This window comes from Vicia villosa, linkage group LG2 (assembly GCF_029867415.1).
Source record: "Vicia villosa cultivar HV-30 ecotype Madison, WI linkage group LG2, Vvil1.0, whole genome shotgun sequence".
NCBI lineage: Eukaryota > Viridiplantae > Streptophyta > Magnoliopsida > Fabales > Fabaceae > Vicia > Vicia villosa.
Window position 1 is genome coordinate 150,992,794 of NC_081181.1, and position 24,037 is coordinate 151,016,830.

The following is a 24,037-nucleotide window of genomic DNA, read 5'->3' on the forward strand; positions in this document are numbered from 1 at the left end:
ATGCTATCAAGAAATTGCCAAAACTCAAGATTGAAGAAGGCGAAATTTGTGGAAAGTGCCAAATAGGCAAGCAGACCTAGATGTCCCACAAGAAGCTCAAACATCTTACCACCTCAAAAGTTCTAGATTTACTTCATATGGACCTCATACAACCAATGCAAGTGGAAATCCTGGGTAGAAAAAGATATGTCTTTGTGTTTGTGGATGATTTTTCAAGGTATACTTGGATTGACTTTATTAAAGAAAATCTGACTTTTTTTGATGTTTTTAAAGAGTTATGCCTTCGTCTCCAAAAAGAAAATGGGGGTGAGATATTGAACATAAGGAGTGACCATGGCAAAGAATTTGAGAGCTCTAAGTTTTATGACTTTTGTTCCTCTAAAGAGATTGGTCACAAATTCTTAGCACTTATCATACCTCGGCAGAATGGAGTGGTTGAACGCAAAAATAAAACCTTACAAGAGTCGGCAAGAGTCATGTTGCATGCCAAGAATCTACCTTACTACTTTTAGGCTGAAGCTATGAACACAACATGTCACATCCACAATCGTGTGACCATAAGATCTGGAACCAAAACATATCAGTATGAGCTTTGGAAAGGGAAAAAAAATCAAATGCTAAACACTTTCATGTCTTTGGTAGCAAGTGCTACATCTTGGCAGACCGTGAACAAAAATATCAGCTAAACGTTGCCAGGAAGCCATGGCGGTGGATCCTTTTTCCAAAATAGTGGTAAGGAGATCAAGGGAGATGGTGGAATAAATCTATCAGAGCACTGTGAAATCAAGGGTTGTCCATATTTTAAAATCAACATCACCGGAGGCATGTTTTTCTTTTCCTTGTTGCGGAATAATGTGATGGACCACTTTGAGAGCACAAGCGTGAATTTCAAACTGTTTAGCCCACATGGTGTAGTGATGTTTCTCCATCTCTAGAATAAAGAGAATGTTGTTTTTGATGTTAGTGACAACAAGGGCTAAGTGAAACTCTTGTCTATTGGAAGAAAAGGACGACTTGGTAGGGCTGTCGACCTTGGTAGAAGCATGCTCAGACTCATCACCGAAAGAGGAATAGATGGTGCTGGAGGCGCGACAGTTGCTAAACGCGACAGTGGGTGGCGCAACAGAAGTGGCGGCGGTGATGGAGGATGAGTTATGGTGGCGGCAGCGGAAGCTTTTGAATAGAAGCGGCGATGACAACAAGTCAACAACACTAGGAGAAGAGCTATTGCAACAGTCGAATATAACCTTTCGACAGAACATCGAATAACAACTTCTACCAGAGTCCATAACAGCTTTGGATATGAAAGTAAAATCTAAAAATGTCACAATGCCTTATTATATTTAGATGAGGAACACCCCAAAAAAGGTTAAGGTTTTTCAAAAAAATGTCATGCACTACTGCAGTGACTGTATTTTTAACATTAGTATGTAACGACACGCACAAACATTAGACACGATATAATTTTCAAAATGGGTAGCATCATGTTGGTCCCCTATCTATGATTTATTGTATTGAGGCAAAATTTAACAGTATTATTCTGCCATTAGAGGCCAGATACGGGAATTTTCCTTTTCAGTGTCCAGATTCCCCTCTGGCTCTGAATATCTATCATACGTGAACGAAAAGAATGAACTAGGAGACAGATTCTAAAGATGGCACCAAAAGAATTCTTTTGGCTGTATGCATTACCAAACTCTAAGGTGTTTTGATATAAGACAGATTTTTGTGACTGGCATGACAGGTATGCATGTACGCCAAAATCGTTTGTTTTCAATGTCATGAAAATATCTGATTAATTTTTATGTTTTAGTGCACGCACTGTCTCTGAATTCTTAAGAATCAAACATCAAAGTCAGCAAGAAAAAGAAAATTACAAATTGAACTTCTTTATTTCCAGTATATTAACTTACAATTTGTATCTATTATGATTATAAACTACAAATTTTTTGCCCATGTATCATCGTTCCGGAACCCATCCCATTCCAGGGAAATCACAAAATTTTACATATAGACTTAATAAATGAAGAAATAGAAACAAAGAATTAATATAGACAAGAACCTAATTTTAATCATTCACAAGTTACACTTATGGTTCGCTGACCTCGCCATCTCTACATATACCAACATCCATCACCATTCTTCCTTTCTTGTTTGACTTCATTACTCTGCAACAGTTTCTCCTTGGAGCCTGCCACAATTAGTTTTTGCATCTTAAAACTAAAAGCCTAAAAAACACTTAACAAGTTGGAACTATAAAGGCTAGTTATAAAGTTAGTTATGATTGAATGCTAATTGATATGACAAGAGAAGAAGAACATACCCTATCCCATAGATGTGGGTCTGATTTCTTATATACAATAATTTTATCAAGAGCAGAAGGATCAGCCATTTTCCATCGACATTCTGGATGAGGAACACGATGCCTTTCGTATTCACTCACTGTCTGATGTATTGTAGAATTGAATTTCGCCTTCGAAAGGTAAAACACAAAAGGCTTCTGACACGGATTTCGTGTAACAGGCCGTGTGTTGAAAGCATATGCAGTGTAATCGGCTCTTCTGTACCAATTAAGGAATGTTCTTGAAGGCATTTCAATTTCGCGAGGCGAAAATATCCCGCGAAATATCTGAACTGCAAAACCCCATGAAACTGAAATAGTCCATTTCTTTTCTTTATCGTAGCAGATGGATTGTTGAATTAGTCCTGCTGAGTCAAGCTTCATTGGTACTGTAAGGCGTTGAAGTGCTTCAACTCTTGTGGCATTAGGGAAAATCGGCTCAACGACATCAAGATGGTGTAGTGATACCAATGGAGTCACTGGATGAGCTGCAAGAAGCCCAAATAAGTTCCCATACACATCATACTGTATCAATAAACCATGGACCGTTAGTGTCAAAACTTGCACAATCGATAGCATGAATTCGTTGAATCATTTTTATTATTATGAACAAAACTTTGAGGATCATGTTCTAAAAGGTACTAATTCTTGACTATTTTATTCGATGCGAGACTTGTATTTTCAATAAAATTAAAGACACGGCTCTCCTAATTTTGCTAACATCCAATAAGACAGAACTGAGAAATTAAAATTAGTCTTTTTCCCCTACCTAAGTACTAAAGGAATGCTAAACTAAAGACCTAGTTTGGTGGGAAAACATTAAAAGACATAGTTTGGCCTTACCTGCTGAACTTTAGACATGGCAACTACTATAAAGAAATCTAAGCTGTTCAAAGTTAAAAATACTAAAACTCCTAAGATCCCACTCTGCATGAATTCCAATTGAAAAAGGAAAAATAAGTCAAAATTTAGAAACTAAGTGAATAGAAGAAGCACAAATAGGTAGTTTAGTTCACCATCCATCATCTATTAAAGGAGGTGTTTTACTAGTAATAATATGTTTGCATTTTGCAGTCAGAAACAAAAGATCACCATCAAATCAATCCCATTCCAACAACCAATTATCCGAAAAAAACTTTTTTTTAATAACAATAATCACAATAAACTCATACATACACAATCGCAAAGTTCCGAGATTGAATTTAGATGATAATGTTTGTTGGATAAGTCAAAACTTGCTGACGAAGAAACCTAATTAATAAGTTACTACTTCAATTATAATACCATGCATGTATAGAAACAATCTAATTATTTTGCAAATCCTGCCTCAACGGATAAATCTAGACAGTATTAAGTTTGACACCATCACTTGAGTTCAAATCCAAAACCTTACATTTGTGTAACATCTCAGATTATTTGTTGTCTGTAAGTCGTGCTATTTATATTTTGATTATATATAACTTATATCGATTTTTAAGTGAATAAAAAAATTGTGTATAATTATCACTCATCTACCTCACATAAGACACAACGCCAGCCCATCTCACACTGCAAATTCGGTGTTGCTTGGAGCCAAAGTTACATGGGGCCAAACATGTTTTTAGTGGGGGCAGTAAAGCAATAACACATCACCAACCAAATCAGATTTAAAAAACAAACAAAAAAGCCCATCACATAGGCCCAAAAAGTACCTTTCATTCAACTCAGTCATCATGACATATAATCCACACATGTCTTATTCAAAACACAAAAACACACATAAGCATAATCAAATAATCACATAATCAAATAACTAAATTCTAATTAAAATTAACTAATCAACAATTAACAACTAACCTGATGAAAACCGATTTCTTTGGTGAGTGGAACACCGAGTTCCGCCATACAAGCTTGCATTCGATCATCAGAACCATAAAGTCCAGGATACCTATGAATACAACGATCCTGCATTTTCACAAGCGCTTTCGCCAATCCATAACTAATCGCAAATCCACCCCCACCATAAGCCATTCCATAAGAAAAATATATATTCTGCAAATGACTCTCCGATAAGCTTCCAATGTAATAATACTCTTTATGATCATACTTATTCAAAACCCTAATCAAATTATCCGTTACAAAAACGGTGTCGTCGTCTCCCATTACAAACCACCGCACATCCTTAAGTCCTAAACGCACCGTTTCGGAAACGATTCGCGAGATGCGAATCGCGGAACGGTGGCCTTGTTTGTTTGTGTATGGAAAGTTGGATGTGTCGGTTGAGATTCTCACCATTGGAAGAGCTTCGTTTGGGTCTGTTTTTACGGTATCGTCGTCCACCCAAACTATTCCTCTCATTGTTTTGTTGTTGTACCAGAGTTTTATGTAGTTTTTTCTTTGTGGCCAGAGTTTTGAGGATGCTGCGATTCCGAAGACGACGTGTTTGAGGTCTGTTTTGTGGGGAGTTGTTGGAGTGAGTTTGGAAGTGGTGTTGATGGTGGATGAGTGGAGGTTGATGGAGAATGGAGGGTGGTTGCAGGTGGTTGAAGTGGAGACGAGTTTGAGAGTGTAGATGAAGTAGGTGAGAGAGACGGCGAGGATGAGCCATAGCATGAAGAGCTTTGGTGAGTGTGGATTTGAGGTTCGTTGTTGGTGTGTTGGAGTTACTATTATTTTGTCTGAGTCTTTCATTCTTGTTTATGTTTTGTGTATGATAATAGAAAAGATTATTTACAACAAGTAAGAGTAAGAAGAAGTGGTAGTATTTGAATAGAAAGAGATGGTGTTATAGAATGATTGAGAGTGTAGAAGGTATGATAGGGACCTATGCATTGAATTATGAGGATGGAATGAGAGTGAGAAGGAGGAAGTAGGGAGGTGAAAAAGGAGAGAAGAGAGGGTAAAGTGGAGACGAGAGCATGCAGAAGTGACAGGTTGCACGCACTCCTGTACTGGAAGTGTCCCAATACCAGGACTAGTATTTATATTATTGCTGCTAAAGTGCTAGCTATTGTTTTGTGGGGACTCATTTAAATTTATAGGGATTTAGGAGCAACTATATCAAGGGTTGTTAAAAGAAACTCCACTATACTATTATCACCGGTTACATTATAAAAAGAAAATTTATTCTTTAAATTTATTCAAATAATTAATGTATATGATGTTAGAATTTTTGGGGTCATACATGTAATAAATTGATGTGTTATGACCATTATTTAATTAGTCAAATTAAAGTGATCTATTGAATATAAAATTTATGGCTAAAGACGTAATTGTCATGAAAAATATTTTAGTGTAGATACCAAAAGTCTTATTTCTATTATTTGTGATGGGTAAAATTGAAATAATAAACCTTGAATAATCATGACCTTTTATGGAAGGGCATGAGATTCTAAACTTGAATAAACATGACTCTTCATGAAAGGGCATGCGATTCTTATAAATAAGGGATTGTGGTCCCCAATTGTAGACACTACTAAAAAGTATCATAAAATATTTATTCTCTTTATCCCATTGAAAGATAAACTAAGGAATTAAGGAATCTACAATTGGAATGTCATTTATCCTATCAAGATCACCATCTTCTCATCAAAATTCCATAGATCTTAAAGGTACGCTTCCGCTTAATATTCCATCATGAATTGAGTATGGATTAATAAAATTTTGATTAATTAGAAAATTTCCAACATATAAATTTTTTATGTTAAATATATGAATATTTAATAAATTTAAAAATTAAATTTTATAAAACTTGAGTGATTAGTCTCTTGCACGTGAGTATATTTAATTCATACCAATTTTTTTTTATTATTTCAAACATTTTAATTAGAGAAAAGGGGTGATGCACTGACAGTGTAAAAAAGTTTTACACTGTCAACCAATCACGACCTTGTTAAGCGCCAAGTCATACTGTAAATTTTAAGTTACTGATATGATATGGCAGAATAAAATGTTTTTATTGGATGACAGTGTAAAGATTTTTTACACTGTCAGTGCACTACCTTTTAACTCTTTTAATTATTTAACCAATTTAACTATATTTCTTAAATATACATATTGTATATTTAAAATTTAAAATGAGTTTTAATAAATAATAATTATATAATATGTACTATTATTATTTATTAAAAGTAAAAAGGTAATTCAAAAGTAAAAAAAGAGCAAAACATAGTTGTACTTGGCTTTGTGCAGAAGAGTTTTGACCACTCTTATTTTAAGGCAATTATTCTAAACTTTATGATACAATACTATTGAAAAATGTGTAAACACTTCTTTTATCAGGTAACATTGATGCTCTAAGTTATTAATTTTGCGTATGAATTATTCTCATTAGTTTTATACTCTTCAAATCTATGTCCTATAATATTGCACTTGTCAAATAATTCGGATAATTATTTATAAAAATATTTCAATTGTATTAGCTAGACAAATTTTAAACACATCTAAAAGAATAAAAATATGTCAAAACAATATTGATTAATAAGGAATTAAGGAAATTAGGTTTAATTATTATTTTTAGCTTTTTTAATACTAAATAAATAAATAAATGTTAATATATGTAGTGGTGTTACCGTTATATATATATATATATATATATATATATATATATATATATATATATATATATATATATATATATATATATATATATATATTATTCTTAATTATATTAGTCTATATCAGAGTCCATACTTTATGATTTTTAATTATTTTTAATTAAAATTAAAAAAAATCAATTTATTTGATTTTCGTCACACCACATATTTATAGATAATTCAAAAGACAATAAGATAGTGAGTAAGAGAAACGTTTAAATTTCCAATCTTTGAAAAAGTTTAAATTTCTAATATTTTTCTGTTTGGCTTTCGTGGGGCTACATTATAAACCATATAAAGAAATGTAATTAACTCTTGGCTATCTATTTTTTACATTTTGAGTAGGTTAACTTGTGTTTTCTATCCCTCACTTTGACAACATCACCCTAAACAACTCTTCATCATTATCATCTACAATTAGTTAAACTCCAATTTAGGTTTTTTCTTTCATTTATCTTATCCTCAATGACAAAATATAAATATAATACAAAACAAGATTACCATACAAATTCCTATTTTAAGTTTTGTTAATATGTACTAGAATATCTCGATAACTTTATTATAAATGTATAAAGCAATTTCCTTCTTAAAACTCTTATTTTAGACGAAACTTCTTTTTATTTGGCAATGTTACTTTAATTTGATAGAATTAAAAGACAGTTTCTTAACATATAAAAGAAGTCAATACCTTTTTAAGGAAAAAAGAAGAAAAAATTACACATTTCTATTCCGTACCATTGTGGTTGAAGTTAGTGTTTGGGATTTTCAATCAAGTAATTAAAATGGTAACTATATTGTCGTTGTTAAACAACATAACTTTACTTTAGTCAACGGTTGTTGGTGTTAATTGAATTTTTTTGTACGTATGTTGTTACGATGTTTTCACATGTTGTTACTTCTTTGAATCGGCTTCCAGAAGTTATTGCCACGTTACCTACTTGTTAGATTATTATTCAATTTGACATCATAAAGAATAAATCTAAAATACAGGAAACATAAATTAAAATTATGGTTGATAGGTCCACAAGGGTACGAAAATTGTTGGGGGAGTTTGTTCATTAGAAAGTATTGATATATAGTGTAGGATTAAGTATCTTTGTGAGAGACACATCATTTATTTACTTAAAATTTTAAGGTGATAGGTGAGTGAGTTCTCCCGTTTATAAATGTTCAATTCACCATTCTCATATTCAATGTGAAACTATTTTTCCACTTACTCACATTTATATCATTAATCTAACAAAAATAAAGAAGATGTCGAGTTCATATAGATTAATGTTAAGTATCGTCTTCTATTGTTATATTGTTCATCTAAGGCGATACAAATGGTTTTATTGTTATATTGTTCATCTAAGGCGATACAAATGGTTTGATATGTTTAAGCAGGAAAAAATTGCAGATGGTTATCAGATTATGAAAATGGGAGATTAGGATATGATTCTGATTGACCGTTAACACTCACAAAGTTGTTACTTTGTAATTAAAATGAGACAATATTTTTTAGCTCGTAGAAAAAGAATTAGTTTTTAAGGTACCGGCTGTTTTCGCGTGAGCCATACGGAATTTTAGCAAGTAATTTAAGTGCCCGTTTTTGAGTGTCAAACATGTTATAGTGCAAAATTCTCTTTAGAAAATAACTACTTTTAATTATTCGAAAAGTTGCTTAAGGTAGAAAAAATAATTTTAAGGTAATGTCTGCTATCGCATGTCCAGTATTAGACTTTAAATGTATAAGTGCTCGCTTTCGCATATCCCCTTATACTCTTAAAATCACCTTTTTGAAAATTAAATTTGTTCTAATTGACTAAAAAATGCGTTCACCGTGTTTGAAACCAAAAATTGAGTTTTCCTACCGTTCGATAAAGGTTTCGTTCTTTCAAATCAAAATCGATATCACTACTTTTCTACTTTTGTAGTAAACTTTAAAAATTAAAAACTTAAAATAATTTAGGCCAATATCAATTCTCAATTTATTTATAATTTGTAACTAGGATCGGCCTTGGGCTAGAAAAAACAAACTCATAAAACAGCAGGCCTAAAAAAATAGGACTTCAAAATATGAGTTTATTGATTTTGCAAATTAAATAATAACATATTTAATACTCCCTCTTGTTGAAACTGCTGTTTTTAGCACTTCAGTTGGCGTAACCGGTTACGCCTGTTACCGTAACCGGTTACGAACCCGTAAAACAGATTTACTGTAGATGTTGCGTTTGCGTAACCGGTTACGCTGTTTGCCGTAACCGGTTACACTGAAGCCCAACTGTTTTTCTGTTTGTTTTAGGGTGCTTTAAATCATTCCAATCATTTTGTAACTTGTACTATATAAGGAGCTCACTACTCCTATGTTGTGGTTAATGCCAATTCACTATCTCACCCTCAATTACTCTCTCTCTCTATTATTTTCTATTCATTCTTTAATCTTCATCTTCTTCAATTGATCATTTTCTCCATTAAAGAAACCTTAATTTGATTTGTATGTTCCAACATTTGGCATCAAGAGCTCTGGTTCTGATCCGATTCTGCTGCAACAATGAGTACCAATGATCGAATCCCATCCAATTTACCGATTCTTGATTCGAAGAATTACGACAAGTGGTCTAAGCAAATGAAGGTCTTGTTTGGATATCAAGAAGTTCTCGATATCGTCAACAATGGAGTCACACCTCTTGGGGCTGAACCTACAGCTGCACATCAAGCCACTTTCAGGGAAGAGAAGAAGAAAGATTACAAAGCTCTCTTCTTGATACACTCTTGCGTCGATGGTGATAACTTCGAAAAGGTCGGTGATTGCGAGTCCGCGAGGCAAGCTTGGTTAATTCTTGAGAAAGCATATGCTGGGGCTGCGAAGGCGAAGGTTGTGAGGTTACAAACTCACAAGAGGAAATTCGAGTTAACGCAAATGGAAGAGAAGGAAACGATCAACGATTATGTGACGCGCATTACGCGCTTAGTGAATCAAATCAAGTCGTGTGGGGAAACGATCTTAGAGCAGAATGTTGTGTCAAAAATCCTACGTTCGTTGACGTCAAGATTCGACAACATTGTGGTTGCTATTGAAGAGTCGAAGGACCTTACGTCGCTGAGCAAGGATGAGCTTCAAAGTTCCCTAGAAGCACATGAACAAAGAATGGACGAGAGAGGAAGCGATAAAGCAAAGGCGGAATTAGCTTTGCAAGCTCGTTTCAATGAAAGGAGTAAAGGTTCGAAAGGGAAATGGCCTTCGAAAGGGAAGCAAGGCGATGGTGAACCTAAACATTCGAAGGGACAAAAGGGTGAGAGCAGCAGCTCAAACGGTTATGGTGATCGAAGCAACGCGAGAGGTGGAAAACCAAGAGACATGAGCAAGGTACAATGCTGGAAATGCAGGAAACTTGGGCATTTTCAAGCAAAGTGTGGTGCTAAACAGCTTGAAACTAAAGGGGATGAAGCCAAGGTTGCTAGGCAAGAGGTGGATGATGAAGCCACACTCTTAATGATGATTACCGATGAGTGCGAAGGCATGACAGAGGTGCTGGACAGCAGCTGCAAGTCACGGGACAGCAGCTGCAGCAGTGCAGAAAAAGCGACAGTTTTGAGTTCGGAACAAAATGTGATGATTTCGGTTCGTGATGGAACTCAAGGCAAAGAGGAGTGGTACTTAGACTCCGGATGTTCAACGCATATGACTGGAAGAAGAGATTGGTTTGTGCAAATCAATCAAGTGGCGAAAAACAAAGTGAAGTTTGCGGACGATTCCACTCTCATGGCCGAAGGTGTCGGTGATGTGTTGATCGAGAAAAAGGATGGTGGACATTCTATGATCAAGGATGTGCTGTATATTCCAGGTATTAAGTGTAATCTTTTGAGTATTAGTCAATTGCTCGAAAAAGGTTACAATATACGATTGGAAGATAAGATCTTGCGGGTTGTTGATGCTAGTGGAGTGTTGATCCTAAAGGCTCCCATGGCTACCAATAGGACTTTCAAAGTTGAGCTGAAAGTATTGGAGCATAGGTGCTTAGCTACAGCTGCAAGTAGAGAGGAGTGGTTATGGCATTACCGTCTCGGTCACTTGAATTTTCGTGATCTCAAAGCGTTGCAACAAGAAGGTATGGTTACCGGGCTGCCACACATTAACATTCCAGCTGAGTTGTGTGAGGAATGTGTGAAAGGAAAACAACACAAAGGAAGTTTTAGCAAGGATGCGGGTCATAGGACCAATGCACACCTTGAGGTGGTGTATTCCGATGTTTGTGGACCTATGCAAGTGGACACATTTGGTGGCAATCGATATTTTGTCACATTCATTGACGATTTTAGTAGAAAGTTGTGGACTTACGTCATCAAGAGAAAGGATGAGGTGTTTGATGTATTCAAGAGGTTTAAGTCCATGGCGGAGAGGCAATGCGGTCGCAAGTTGAAAGTTCTCAATACGGACGGTGGAGGTGAGTATACCTCGGTTGCGTTTGGGAAGTATTGTGATGATGAGGGTATAGTGCGTGAGGTTGTACCACCCTATACGCCGCAGCAAAATGGTATTGCCGAGAGGAAAAATCGTTCGATTATGAACATGGTTCGAAGCATGTTAAGCGGTAAAAGCCTACCGAAGGAACTATGGGGAGAAGCGGTCTCTACAGCCACATACTTATTGAATCGTTGTCCTACAAAGAAGCTTGAAAAGCTTACACCGGAAGAGGCTTGGTGTGGATTCAAACCGAATCTAAGTCATTTGCGTGTATTCGGTTCGGTGGCTTATAAACATGTGCCGGGACAATTGAGAAAGAAGTTGGACGATAAAGGAGAAGAGATGATATTCGTTGGATATCACTCTACAGGCGGTTACAAACTGTTCGATGCGAGAAATCGGAAGATTCAAATTAGTCGAGATGTTATTTTTGAAGAAAATAACAGCAGCAGTCTCAGCGTAACCGGTTACGGCCAGCCAGTACAAACTGGCGTAACCGGTTACGGACAGGAAAAACAGAGTCAGAATTCTGCAGGGAACAGCGTAACCGGTTATGGCCAGGCAGTACATACAGGCGTAACCGGTTACGAGCAGAACAGAATCCCAACTGCTGTATTTTTTGATGATCCAGTCAGTCCCGAAACAGTTCCGCAGCCTCCGAATGATGTTCAAACTGAAGGACACCGTAGAAGATCAACAAGGCAAAGAGTGTTGCCTTCTAGACTCCAAGAATGTGAGAGATTCCAAGATAACGAAGTTAATAATGAAGGTGATTTCGTTCATTTTGCGCTTATGGCCGAATCCGAACCGGTGAATACGGAGGAGGCTCTAAGGGATCCAAAATGGATTTGTGCAATGAAAGAGGAGCTGGAATCAATCGAGAAAAACGGTACTTGGGAGTTAGTTGATCTACCTCATGGTAAGAAGCCAATTGGTGTCCGTTGGGTCTTTAAAGTGAAAGCAAATCCGAAGGGCGAGATAATCAAGTATAAGGCTCGATTAGTAGCGAAAGGGTTTTTGCAACGTGAAGGAATAGACTTTGAGGAGGTGTTTGCTCCTGTGGCTAGGCTTGAGACCATCCGATTGGTTGTTGGTATTGCAAACAACAACAATTGGAACGTTTATCAAATGGACGTCAAATCTGCGTTTTTGAACGGTCCACTTGATGAGGAAGTTTATGTTGGACAGCCCCCTGGTTTTGAAGTAAAGAATCAAGAGATGAGATACTACAAGTTGCATAAAGCCTTGTATGGTTTGAAACAAGCTCCAAGAGCTTGGAACAAACGCATAGATGGCTTCCTTGTTGACATTGACTTCAAGCGGTGTGTGTCCGAACATGGTGTATATGTGAGATCAAATGCTAAGGATGGAGTGATAATCCTTTGCTTATATGTGGACGATCTCTTGATTACCGGCAGCTGTGAGGAGAGTATTTCAAGGTTCAAGAAGGAACTCATGAGCGAGTTTGAGATGACGGACCTTGGAATCATGAAATACTTCCTTGGCATAGAGTTCCAAAGGTCAAAAACGGGACTGCTCATGCACCAAAGGAGGTATGCACTTGAGATCTTGAAGAGGTGTGAAATGGAACATTGCAATGTTGCCATTACACCATGTGAAGCAAGGCTACAGCTGTCCAAAAGTGAGGATGAGCAAGATGTTGATCCAACTCAATATCGAAGATTGATTGGATCATTGCGGTATTTGTGCAATACGCGACCGGACTTGGCATTTAGTGTCGGTATTGCGAGTAGATTCATGGAGAGACCAAAGGTATCTCATATGGCAGCTGTCAAGAGGATCCTTAGATATATTAAAGGGACTCTTGGTTGTGGAATTCTCTTTCCGGCATCGGATACGAGCCGAAAGTGTGATTTACTTGGTTTCACCGATTCCAATTGGTGTGGTGATAAGGATGATAGAAAGTCAACAGCTGGATACATCTTTATGCTAGGTAGAACTCCAATCTCTTGGTGTTCGAAAAAGGAACCGGTGGTAGCACTCTCATCTTGTGAGGCCGAGTATATTGCGGCATCGTTGTGTGCTTGCCAAGCCATGTGGCTTATGAATCTATTGAAGGAGCTTAATAGTAGTGAGGGTGAGGCTATTACTCTCCTTGTCGACAATGTCTCCGCGATCAACCTTGCGAAGAATCCAATTGCACATGGAAGAAGCAAGCACATAGAGATGCGGTTTCATTACTTGAGGGAGTTAGTGAGCGATGGAAAGTTACGATTGGGGTATTGTCGAAGCGAAGATCAAGTAGCTGACTTATTGACCAAGGGTGTGACCAATGAGGTGTTCAAGAGGCTGAGAAGGAAGCTGAGCATGGTGGACTTGGACCAACTGAAGTGAGGTGGTGTGTTGAAACTGCTGTTTTTAGCACTTCAGTTGGCGTAACCGGTTACGCCTGTTACCGTAACCGGTTACGAACCCGTAAAACAGATTTACTGTAGATGTTGCGTTTGCGTAACCGGTTACGCTATTTGCCGTAACCGGTTACACTGAAGCCCAACTGTTTTTCTGTTTGTTTTAGGGTGCTTTAAATCATTCCAATCATTTTGTAACTTGTACTATATAAGGAGCTCACTACTCCTATGTTGTGGTTAATGCCAATTCACTATCTCACCCTCAATTACTCTCTCTCTATTATTTTCTATTCATTCTTTAATCTTCATCTTCTTCAATTGATCATTTTCCCCATTAAAGAAACCTTAATTTGATTTGTATGTTCCAACACCTCTGGCGTGAATTATAAGAAAATATTTTCTTTTTAGATTCATTTAGTAATGAATGTATTATTATATTCAATATTATAATCTTTTACAAAAACTAGTTTAGGGTAAATTAACTTATAACTTATTATAAAAATTGGTTTCAGGTTATATTCCTTGACTTATATTATAAATGAATACGTAAAAAAAATTAATTTAATTTATTTTACAATATTAATGTAATATTAATAATTATTTTGTATTTTATTTTATAGTATATTTATCACTTCTCCTTCTGTTAATTTTTAATTTTTTTACTTTATTAATAAAAAATAAGTTTGTCATTAAAATTTATAGTGTAGTTTATTTTAATATTTTAATATTATTTTAGTTATTTTATTATTCTATTATTATTATTATTTAGATTTTAAAATATTACTTAAAATTAATGTTATTTTAAATATATTTTAGAAAAAGGATTAATTTTTATATATATCGTTTTAAAAAATTATTTGATTTTGGATATATAAATTTTTTAGTGATAAATGTTTAAATAACTAGATGTCAAATTTATTTTTTTATAAAAAATAATTGAAAATAACATCTAATATTTTTTAAAATTCTCATATAATCATAAAATATTCAAAAGATGGAATCAGAAACTTGATCTAATCTTAAATCAAAAGATGGAAGTGATTGTGATTTTTTTAAAACTAAATAGAAAAGAAGAGGTCATTGAAAAGCTCAACAAGTTAATTCAAATGTTGAAGGGTGAATGGATGACTTTAAGAATTTTAAAAGAATCATCATTAAGTTCATCAAAAGAGATTCTTTTATTGAAGAAATAGTGAAATCAACTTCATGGTTTCGTTTGAAAGAACCATTCCGGTAGATGAATGATCTTCCAAAGGATCACCGTCTGCTTATGAAGAAGCTTCATTAAAGAGAATATATGTTTCGAAAAATGAAGAAGCTTCGGTCAGCAGAATCTCTAAAACAAGAAATGATGGAGGATTTTATAAATAGCGTCAAATAAAGGCGAACCCATCCAATTAGGAAATACAAGTTCTACCATGACCAACCAAGCTAATCAAATTTTTTGCATGATGCGCTTTTAAATTTATATCTAATCGTTTCTTAATCATTAACCTTTAATGTAAAAAACAGAATAAAAAAAATCAAAAATCAAAGAGTTATATATGTAAAAACTAATGTAACTTGAATAAAATAATTTAACCAAAATTAGAGATGCATTATGTGTTAATATATTGTTATCTTATAACATATTTAAATTTTAAAAAAAATCATTTAAAAATAAAAGGTTAATATTAATATAAAAATAAAAAATATTTAAATATAAATCTTGGTTAAACATTTAAATTTTTAAACCCTATTTATATTCGTTTATTGTCTTGTTCGATTTTGATTACCATAATGTTATGTGTTGTAACTACTCTTCTACTGCTAAAAAGTGGTGTTATTGCTTTTGACTAGGGGTGGCGAAACGGGTCAGGTCCATCGGGTCGGCTCGTTTGACCCGCCATTTTGAACGGGCTGGGATGAGGTTTTCGGCTCGGTACCTTAACTTGGCCTGCCCCGCCTAACCCGCTTAAAAAAACGGGCCGATGCGAGGCGAGTTTTGCCCGCGAGATTTTTGTTAAAACTTTTTATTTTATTTTTTAGTTAGAATTAAAATAACTTTAATTATAAAAACAACAATCTTCTCTTAAGATTATGTTGATTGATGATTGAATTATAATTATAATGTTCTTTCTATAACTTTTTAATAAAAGTGTTGATTGGAAAAATTTGAAATAAAAGAAAAATTGTATGGCATGCATATTTATTAAATTCTCAATACATTAGCTTACATGTATTATTTAGAAATAGATATTGATTTTAAGAAAATGAAGGATTTGATTAGTGTATACGTGAGACAAATTTAAGATTTAACTATTAAGAAATCGGTCAATATTACAGTCTATATGATGTAAACATTGAAAAAGTTAGGTGCTGATATTTTAAGCAATACTATTTTATGCATTGTGATGTATTATGCAATGTAATTGTTATCACTGTTTGTCTTGTGTAAATTCTTAATTGGATTCTTTTAGTAGTTAGTTTTTAAATAGGATTATGATTATATGTATTGTTTATTTATTTATTTTGATACTTTTTTTATTGTGCTTGAATTTATTTCGTTTTTTTGTTGTAATTGGTCTTTAAGACAGGTTGAAGTTCTATTGTGTGTTGTTAAAGACAATCTTTTATCAACCTCTTTGGTAATAATTAAGAAATTTTAAAATTATGTAGTAAATCAAATTGTAAAATAAAAATAATAAAATTGACGGGCCGACCCGCCAACCCGCCAACTCGTTAGTAAACGGGGCGGGCTTGACTTTTAAGCTCGGACACCTAAGTTAGCCTGCCCCGCCCCGCGCCGCCCCGCTTTTGGACGAGCTTAAGCGGGGCCGGCCGTCTGCTTTGCCACCCCTACTTTTGACCAAAAAAGTGGTGTAACTAATATATATTTTAATAAATAATTATAATTTGAAATATTTTTTTACTAAAAAATATTCGTTCATTCTAATTGATAGAGTACATTATTACAATATAAATTAAAACGCCAAAAACAAAAAAGGATGAATTTGCAAACAAACTCACAACATCAATGTTACGTAAAACGGCACATTGCTTATGCCTACGATTATAACTATGACTATATTTAAATGTCCAAAATATTTATGTCTCCTGAAATATAGCGTTAATGGCACCAAATTTATAGATTTGGATCTGCACTAGATCGAAACTCATCTTTTAACCTGAAATAAATTATCACCGCACAAAGACGGAAAAACAAAATACAGCGCACAAACACAGGAAATCAAAACAAACAACGGCACACTAAAATGAATGACGAAATAAAAAAAACAAAATGTTAGGCATATTATTTATAACCAACTACTTACGAAAACAGTTACATATATTATTTATCTATTTTTTATTTAACAAGTACCTAAGGTTAGGCATATTATTTTTTTATTTTCAAATAAAAAAATTATACATTATCTATAATATAAGAAAACCAATTGTTCTTGAAATTCCATATTTACCCTTCTTTGCAATTTGGACTGACACGTGGATGTGCTCTTCTACCTCCTTCCAATTTTCCACTTTTTGTTTCCTTCTTTTCCTACCTTTCCAAAACAACTTTTTCTACCTTTTCAAAACAACTTTTTCTCTCTCTCACGTCCTTTCTCCTTTTTCTCATGTTCATTTACTTTTTTTTCTCTCTCTCTCTCTCACGTTCATTTTCTTTTTTCTCTCTTTCTGAGACTTCTTCCTTCTCCCACTCCTTCTTCCTATTCTTCTTTCTTCATCCTCTTCTTCTTCCTTCTCCCTCTCCTTCTTCATTGTTATTATTGAGTTTCAAATAGATTCAATTTTGATTTCGATTTTGTGTTTGTTGTTTCAGGTTTGGTGGTTTTGGCTCACGTGGAGGGGGAAGCTTCGCCGATAGTGCGGTTTCTGATGGCTCCACGTGCGGTGCCTCAGTGTGGAAATAAACCCTGGGAAGATGTTCACTATGTTTCATATTGTGTTTCCTTCGTGAAATTTTAGATTTATACGGTAAGCCAGTAGTGGAAGGTACGAATCACAACAAAGCTTTGGTTCATTTGTTTATTTATTCAGCATCTCTAACATTGTTCTTATGATTTGCGTTTGGTTCCGAAACTACGAACATGACTTATCTGAGAATAAGGTGAGCATCTTCTTCTTTAGATCTGGAGTTTTTTGTTGTTACTAAATGGTGATGAAGAGGGTTTTGATGTTCTCATTTTTTTTCCAGATCCAATGCTTCCATGGCTTAGGGTTTGCACTGAGGATGTGTCTTTTACAAATCATCTTTCTCCCGAGAAAGATGGAGTTGGCTCAAGTAAAAACAAGCACTGGGTATGTATTGATTTGTATGAGTTATGCTAATTTTTTGTTTTCAATATATTGATGACACTACGGGCGGTATCGGCATCATCACCCAGGTCATTATATAGATGGACATGATTTTTTTAGTAATCTGTTAAATATAAATTAAAATATTAGTTTTTGGTTTTGATATGCTTTCAAAAATTGTTGTTGAGATAGGATGGCGATGTTGGATGGTTTGAGGTTGAGAAACATTTTGAGATTCTTACGAATTCGAGGGAGGATGGTTTGCTTCATCGCCGGTATATTATTAGCTTGGTATAACTTTTATCAGAACCATCGCCGGTATGTGTGATTGAAAGAGATATGTTGTTAAAGCTTTTGTTGTGAATTAGTCACTTTTAGAAGTTTTTCTAACCTATTCAATCAAAATTGCTTTTATAATTACAATGTTTACCATTTTTTATCTTAACTATTTATCTTATTTTCTATGAAGATTTCGGTGTTCAATTTCCAATTGATATGAAGGTATTCAGGGTTCAATTTTTCCGCAGGTTCTGTAGAAGGACATATAAGAATTGGAGGTACCATAACAATGTTTTGTTGTGGTCGTAACGACTTCTTATCCGAGGTTGAACTGACAATTTATGTAAAAATTGTGCAGGTAATTATAGGCTCTTAAGATTTAAAAGCTAACCATGCTATAAAGCAATATGTTGATATTGTCCATGAAAATAAAAAATATGATAAAAGCTATAAAACACTCGACTTCAGGTTCTGTTACTTTATATTCATAACTTCTATTACACTCTTTTTCTTTTTATTATATAAAAACTTTAAAACACTCAAAATTGAAGTTTAATTTCAGGAAGGTGAACCGATCTTACCATCAAAATTGAGGTTTAAAACACTTAAAATGTAACATGTTTGTGCTGACTGCAAAGGAAGTGGTAATAGAAATTACATTTTCCATATATGTTTGATTGGACCGTAGAGAAAATCTTTTCTTATCTATTATTCTCGCTTTTGTTGATGCATGTGTATTGTTTGATGAAATACCACAGAGGAATAATGTCATGTGGAACACCATAATTTTGGGGTATTCGAGAAATGGTGATATGTATAAAGCATGTGATGAATACAGGAAGAAAGGAAAAAGGAAAGGCTAAAGCAAGTATGTATTTTTCACTTCTTCACCTAAATTTTATGCCAATGTTCATTTGCACTGCTTTTTAGCCCTGAGTCTTATTATTGTTGAATTTGTTTTTCTGCAACTGAAAGAGTTGGTCCATCCAATTATGGAGCAGATACAAAATCGGAGGCATTGGAGATCGAATTCAATATAAACATTGTGATTTTGGTGATTTGAGACATATCTGTCGGCTGCGATTCTGGCCTTTAACTAAAGTGCTCACCGAGAAGTATGATTTTAATGAGAAAGATGCAAGTGACATGAGTGACTTTTTAGTTTCTATCCCTGACTTTTTGGTGTTGGTGGATCATTAGAACATATGGTTGTTGGACTAGCCAGTTCACTTGGAAAAGGTAGGAAACCCTTAATTACCCTTATTATTCCATAATCATCCACGTGGATAGTCTAATATTATTCCTTTCATTTTGCTGCTGCATTACAAAAACGGTTATGTTATTATTCCACGACCGTTTCATTTTCACATGCCTTTTTCATCTTCTTCTTTTACTGGTGTCTCTCTTCTTCTTCATTGTTTCAATTCAATTTAATTATTTTGGTTTTAGAATTTGAAAGAATAAAATAGGGGCTTTACGGTACCACCTATTTCCTTTTCCATATATGTTACAGTTTATATCCTTCACAAATTCCACTTCTGATTCTGGCCATTGTAGAGGCTTGCGAAGGTTAGCCTAATGGGGATACTTTTGCTATGGACACAAACTGATATGCAATCGGAATCCATGGATACTTTTGAACTTTGTAGATCAACACAGGTACGAAACGAATGGGATTCCACATAATAATATCAGTTACTTAAATTCATTTGTATCTATTTTGTCGTGGTATTTGGATATATTGATTGATACATGAAAATTGTAAGAACCACATCTACGCGACCAACTCTAATAAGCTTTTAGTTCCATCTTTGTTTTTCTCATTCAGATTTCTTTTACATCATTCTCATAATTTCCAATGGTCCTGCAATTTTAAGGTACAAGTGGATGACATATGGAGAAGCAAGTACTGCTCAGTCAGCAATAGGTTCGTGTTTGATTAATCTTTGAATCACAAAGGTGAGTGCTAGATCATAATTACATCGTTGCTATTATTATTTGATATTTTTACATGGCACTTAACCATTGTGATTATATTAACATATCTGAGTGGCTCATTGTTGATCATGCCTACTCTGCATATTCATATATATCATTTTCTTTTTATGATACTCTTGGTATGTTGCATGTAATTTATCAGGGAACTTTATTTCATTCGTATTTATGTTGGCCTAACATGTGGTATTAACAGCAAGAAATTGTTTGCTTTGTAAGTTAGGTCCTGATGCCGTCAAATTTATTGTTAATCATGTTTTTGTACAAATTATATTCTCTTTAAAATAATCGTGAGAAACATGTTTCATTCCTTAAAGTTATAATGAAAGACATTGAAGATGCAAGGACACCTTCTTCAGTCCTATAACATGTTATTGAGAATGCTTTACTTGAAATCAATTAATGTGAGAGGGTTTACTGAGATTGGACCTTTTGTTTTATTTAGAAGCATACAAATATGTCCAAGTTGTCACCAAAATCAATAATGGTGCCTGAGAATGGATCTTAGTCAGTGGATTTCTCATCCAAACGAATGTATGGGATGGAAGATTTAATTGTCTATTTGGACGAGGTTTTGTCTTCATTGTGTGTGAGGAGAAAGTTGCTTTGTTCACTTCGGACCACCTCTATTGGCGAGGCGGCGGTGGATTCTCATTTGGTTTGGTACTGATGTTTCCTTGATTAAGTGTTGTTGAAGTTTTTGGTTCATGCAGTGGCCTGGCTGTTTATGTTAGGCTTTAGTATGGTGGTTAGATTGGTGGCGGATAGTTAGGTCGCAGTGCTGCTCGACGGATTAGTGAGCACTGGCTTTTCTTGATATCCTGTTTTCTGTATAGTTCGCAGTAGAGGTGGGATAGTCGGAAGCCTGAGTTTTGTACCATCAGCTTCTTTAACTTGTCAGTGGTTTTGCGTGTCTAGGTTGGTCTGTGCAGGCTGCTGATATTTTTGAGCTACCTCTGTTTCATGTCTTTTTGGAGTGGTTCACCCGTAGTGGTGTCGGTCTTCTAATTTCATGTTTTCTACTCTGGTATTGGTCGCTATTTGGGTCTTTTCTGGTTTTGCTACTGGCTGGTTTGAGTTGCAGTTCCAAGTCTATAATGAATAAAATACCTTAAGTGGAGCACACTCTAATGAATAGAAATAGATTTCCAAATACTTAACAGCAAATGCAATTCTGGAAACTCTCGTGCTATATATATTTCCCTTCTGTTCTTCTTGTGCATGTTAATTAAACTCTAATGTGTATTGAAATATATTCTTTTTGTTCTTATCTGATCATTTTAAAACCAGTTTTGTTGTTTTCCAGGTGTGGTGCTAGACAATCTAGAGATCTAAGTTATACAAAAGAAGAAGCACCTGATATAATTCTTAATATTACATACTATATGTCTAAATACGCTTAAAACTATTAATTACCATTTATTGTAAAATTGAAGAAAATATATGTTATTAAAATTTTATTAATACTATTACATTTTTTAAACAATAATAAATGTTTAGTGTTTGAATTAATTCAGTTTAAAAAATGGTAATCATGATGATGGATAAAAATTGATCGATATAAAAAAAATTAGATTCCAAAGCTTTTAATTACATTGCAATATATACTTTAACATTTTTAAGATGGAATATATATATATATATATATATATATATATATATATATATATATATATATATATATATATATATATATATATATATATATATAGTTTAATTGCAACTTTGGTCCCTTATTATTAATTTTTTTAGTTTTGGTCCCCCAATTTTAAAATACTGAATTTTTTTATGTTTTACTAAACCTTTTGTACATGGAACATGAAGTTATTGATCAAAATATTGATTATTAACGGGACATGAAATTACTGATCAAAATATTGATTATTAACGGGACAGGAAGTTACTAATCAAAATACTTTTTAAGGTACACGAGTACATGAAGTTATTGATAAAACTAATATTTGTACATGGGAACATGAAGTTATTGATCAAAATATTAATTATTAACAGGACATGAAGCTACTGATCAAAATATTTTTTAATAACTATACATTCAATTATTATTTTTCACGGGTAACTAAATATTTTTCTATTAAAAAATATACATCCGAAACAAATGCGCGTCCCGTACCAGAACCCGTGCGAACGCATAGGATTACATAATATGCGCCACATAGGATTACATAATATTCACATAGAATATTCTGTATCTGTTAAGTACAAACTGAATCTTTCTTCCAGTTCTGCAGGCGCGATGTCATGAGTTGATGTCATGACATTCCATCATAATTTTTTTAACTTTTATTTTTTATTATATTTTTTTATCTTTTATTATTCACATATTTTATATTAAAATTTTTTATTGATCTAAATGTTTTTACGGGTACCATAATTTTTTCTATACATTTAATTAATTTTTTTTACGTGTACCCGACATTTTTCTATACATTCAATTATTATTTTTTCACGGGTACCTGACACTTTTCTATACATTCAATTATTATTTTTTCACGGGTACCAGACATATTTCTATACATTCAATTATTATTTTTTAACGGGTACCAGACATTTTTCTATTAAAAAATATACATTTGAAACAAATGCGCGTCCCATACCAGAACCCGTGCGGACGCACGGGTTTGTTACTAGTTCATTGAAAAAGTTATGTATATCAGTTATGTATTATACACTATTTTTCTCTATCTACTGTATGGTCTTCACTCTCAGATACTGTATCTCAGCATATTCATTTTGTTCTATGTCTCTAACCGACCCATCTGCCACTGTCTCCGATCGCCACTGTCTTCCTTCGACTCCGATCTCTATCGTCTTCCTCCGACTCCGATTAACCTCGTTGGTTTCCGACTTTGATTATTCTAATTCCTCCATTTCGGATTGATATTGCCTTCCTCATTTTCCAATTGAAATCGCCAGCCCCCTCAATCTCCAATCGATCCCTCATCGACTCTTTGTTTCTGATGGAACTATGTTCTTTCATGCTCCTTCTCCCCTTAGTTTTCAAATTATTGAGTGATATCTTATCACAAGCCCCGACTCCAAACCCTAGAACATAGTTTCATCTTCTTGTTTACTTCAGCCTCTTTTGCATTTTAGGTACCAACAAGCATCCTTCAATTTTATTGTCATCACTTTCAATTAACATTATTAGTAAGAAACCCGTGCTATCGCACGCGTCCTGTTTGGATTCACATTACAAGTCTAAAAGATCATCATTTATAAAGTATGAATTTCATTCTTCAATTGGTTGTTATTCACATAATTATAAATATAGGATGATAATATACACCAATTTTTAAGCATTCATTCATACTAATAATAAATCGTACAGCCGATTCCCTGTTGAATTAAAAACCTAAAACCTTCTTATTAGATCATATTTACATTTTTTACAAACATAAAATGTATGACAACACCCCGTCAAAATATAATAAACTAATAATGACATAATATATGACGTATGTTAAAAAAATCGCAAAGTTTTATTATAATAAATGCAAAGTTTTTTTTTTAAAATTAATATTTTAATATAAATTATTATACTTTAATGATATTTGTAATTATAATTAATATATTATATATATTTTAAAAAATAATATGACAATTAAATAAAATTTATAAATACAAATTATTATATATTATTAGGAGAAAGATAACATAGGAACTTAATGTGTGAAAGAGATGTGATTGGAAAATAGGAGAAAGATAATACAAATAA

The 24,037-nt window shown here is 33.9% G+C and overlaps 2 protein-coding genes across 13 annotated transcripts; one reads left to right on the top strand and one right to left on the bottom strand.

Moving 5' to 3' along the window:
• Positions 1 to 1,873: 1,873 nt before the first annotated feature.
• Positions 1,874 to 5,335, bottom strand: LOC131652468 (uncharacterized). The gene is made up of 3 exons (XM_058922323.1): positions 4,178 to 5,335; positions 2,324 to 2,866; positions 1,874 to 2,191 (listed from the first exon to the last, which is right to left on the bottom strand). The coding sequence occupies exons 1-3, from the start codon at positions 5,009 to 5,011 to the stop codon at positions 2,090 to 2,092; spliced, it is 1,479 nt and encodes a 492-aa protein (XP_058778306.1). The 5' UTR covers positions 5,012 to 5,335; the 3' UTR covers positions 1,874 to 2,089.
• A 12,028-nt stretch (positions 5,336 to 17,363) lies between these two features.
• On the top strand, positions 17,364 to 21,737 carry LOC131647062 (uncharacterized). 12 transcript variants are annotated; one of them, XR_009297725.1, is made up of 11 exons: positions 17,375 to 17,839; positions 17,927 to 18,030; positions 18,220 to 18,345; positions 18,497 to 18,584; positions 18,665 to 18,774; positions 18,869 to 18,950; positions 19,065 to 19,174; positions 19,282 to 19,545; positions 19,864 to 19,965; positions 20,184 to 20,265; positions 21,608 to 21,737. XR_009297725.1 is itself a non-coding variant. In XM_058916976.1 (6 exons), the coding sequence occupies exons 1-5, from the start codon at positions 17,789 to 17,791 to the stop codon at positions 19,167 to 19,169; spliced, it is 453 nt and encodes a 150-aa protein (XP_058772959.1). In that variant the 5' UTR covers positions 17,364 to 17,788; the 3' UTR covers positions 19,170 to 19,174; positions 21,592 to 21,672. The 12 variants fall into 12 exon arrangements, 2 of the variants coding, with proteins under 2 accessions (XP_058772959.1, XP_058772960.1); XR_009297724.1 differs by having other exon boundaries at positions 17,376 to 17,839; positions 18,555 to 18,584; XR_009297721.1 differs by lacking the exon at positions 18,665 to 18,774 and having other exon boundaries at positions 17,376 to 17,839; positions 18,497 to 18,664.
• The last annotated feature ends 2,300 nt before the right edge of the window (positions 21,738 to 24,037 follow it).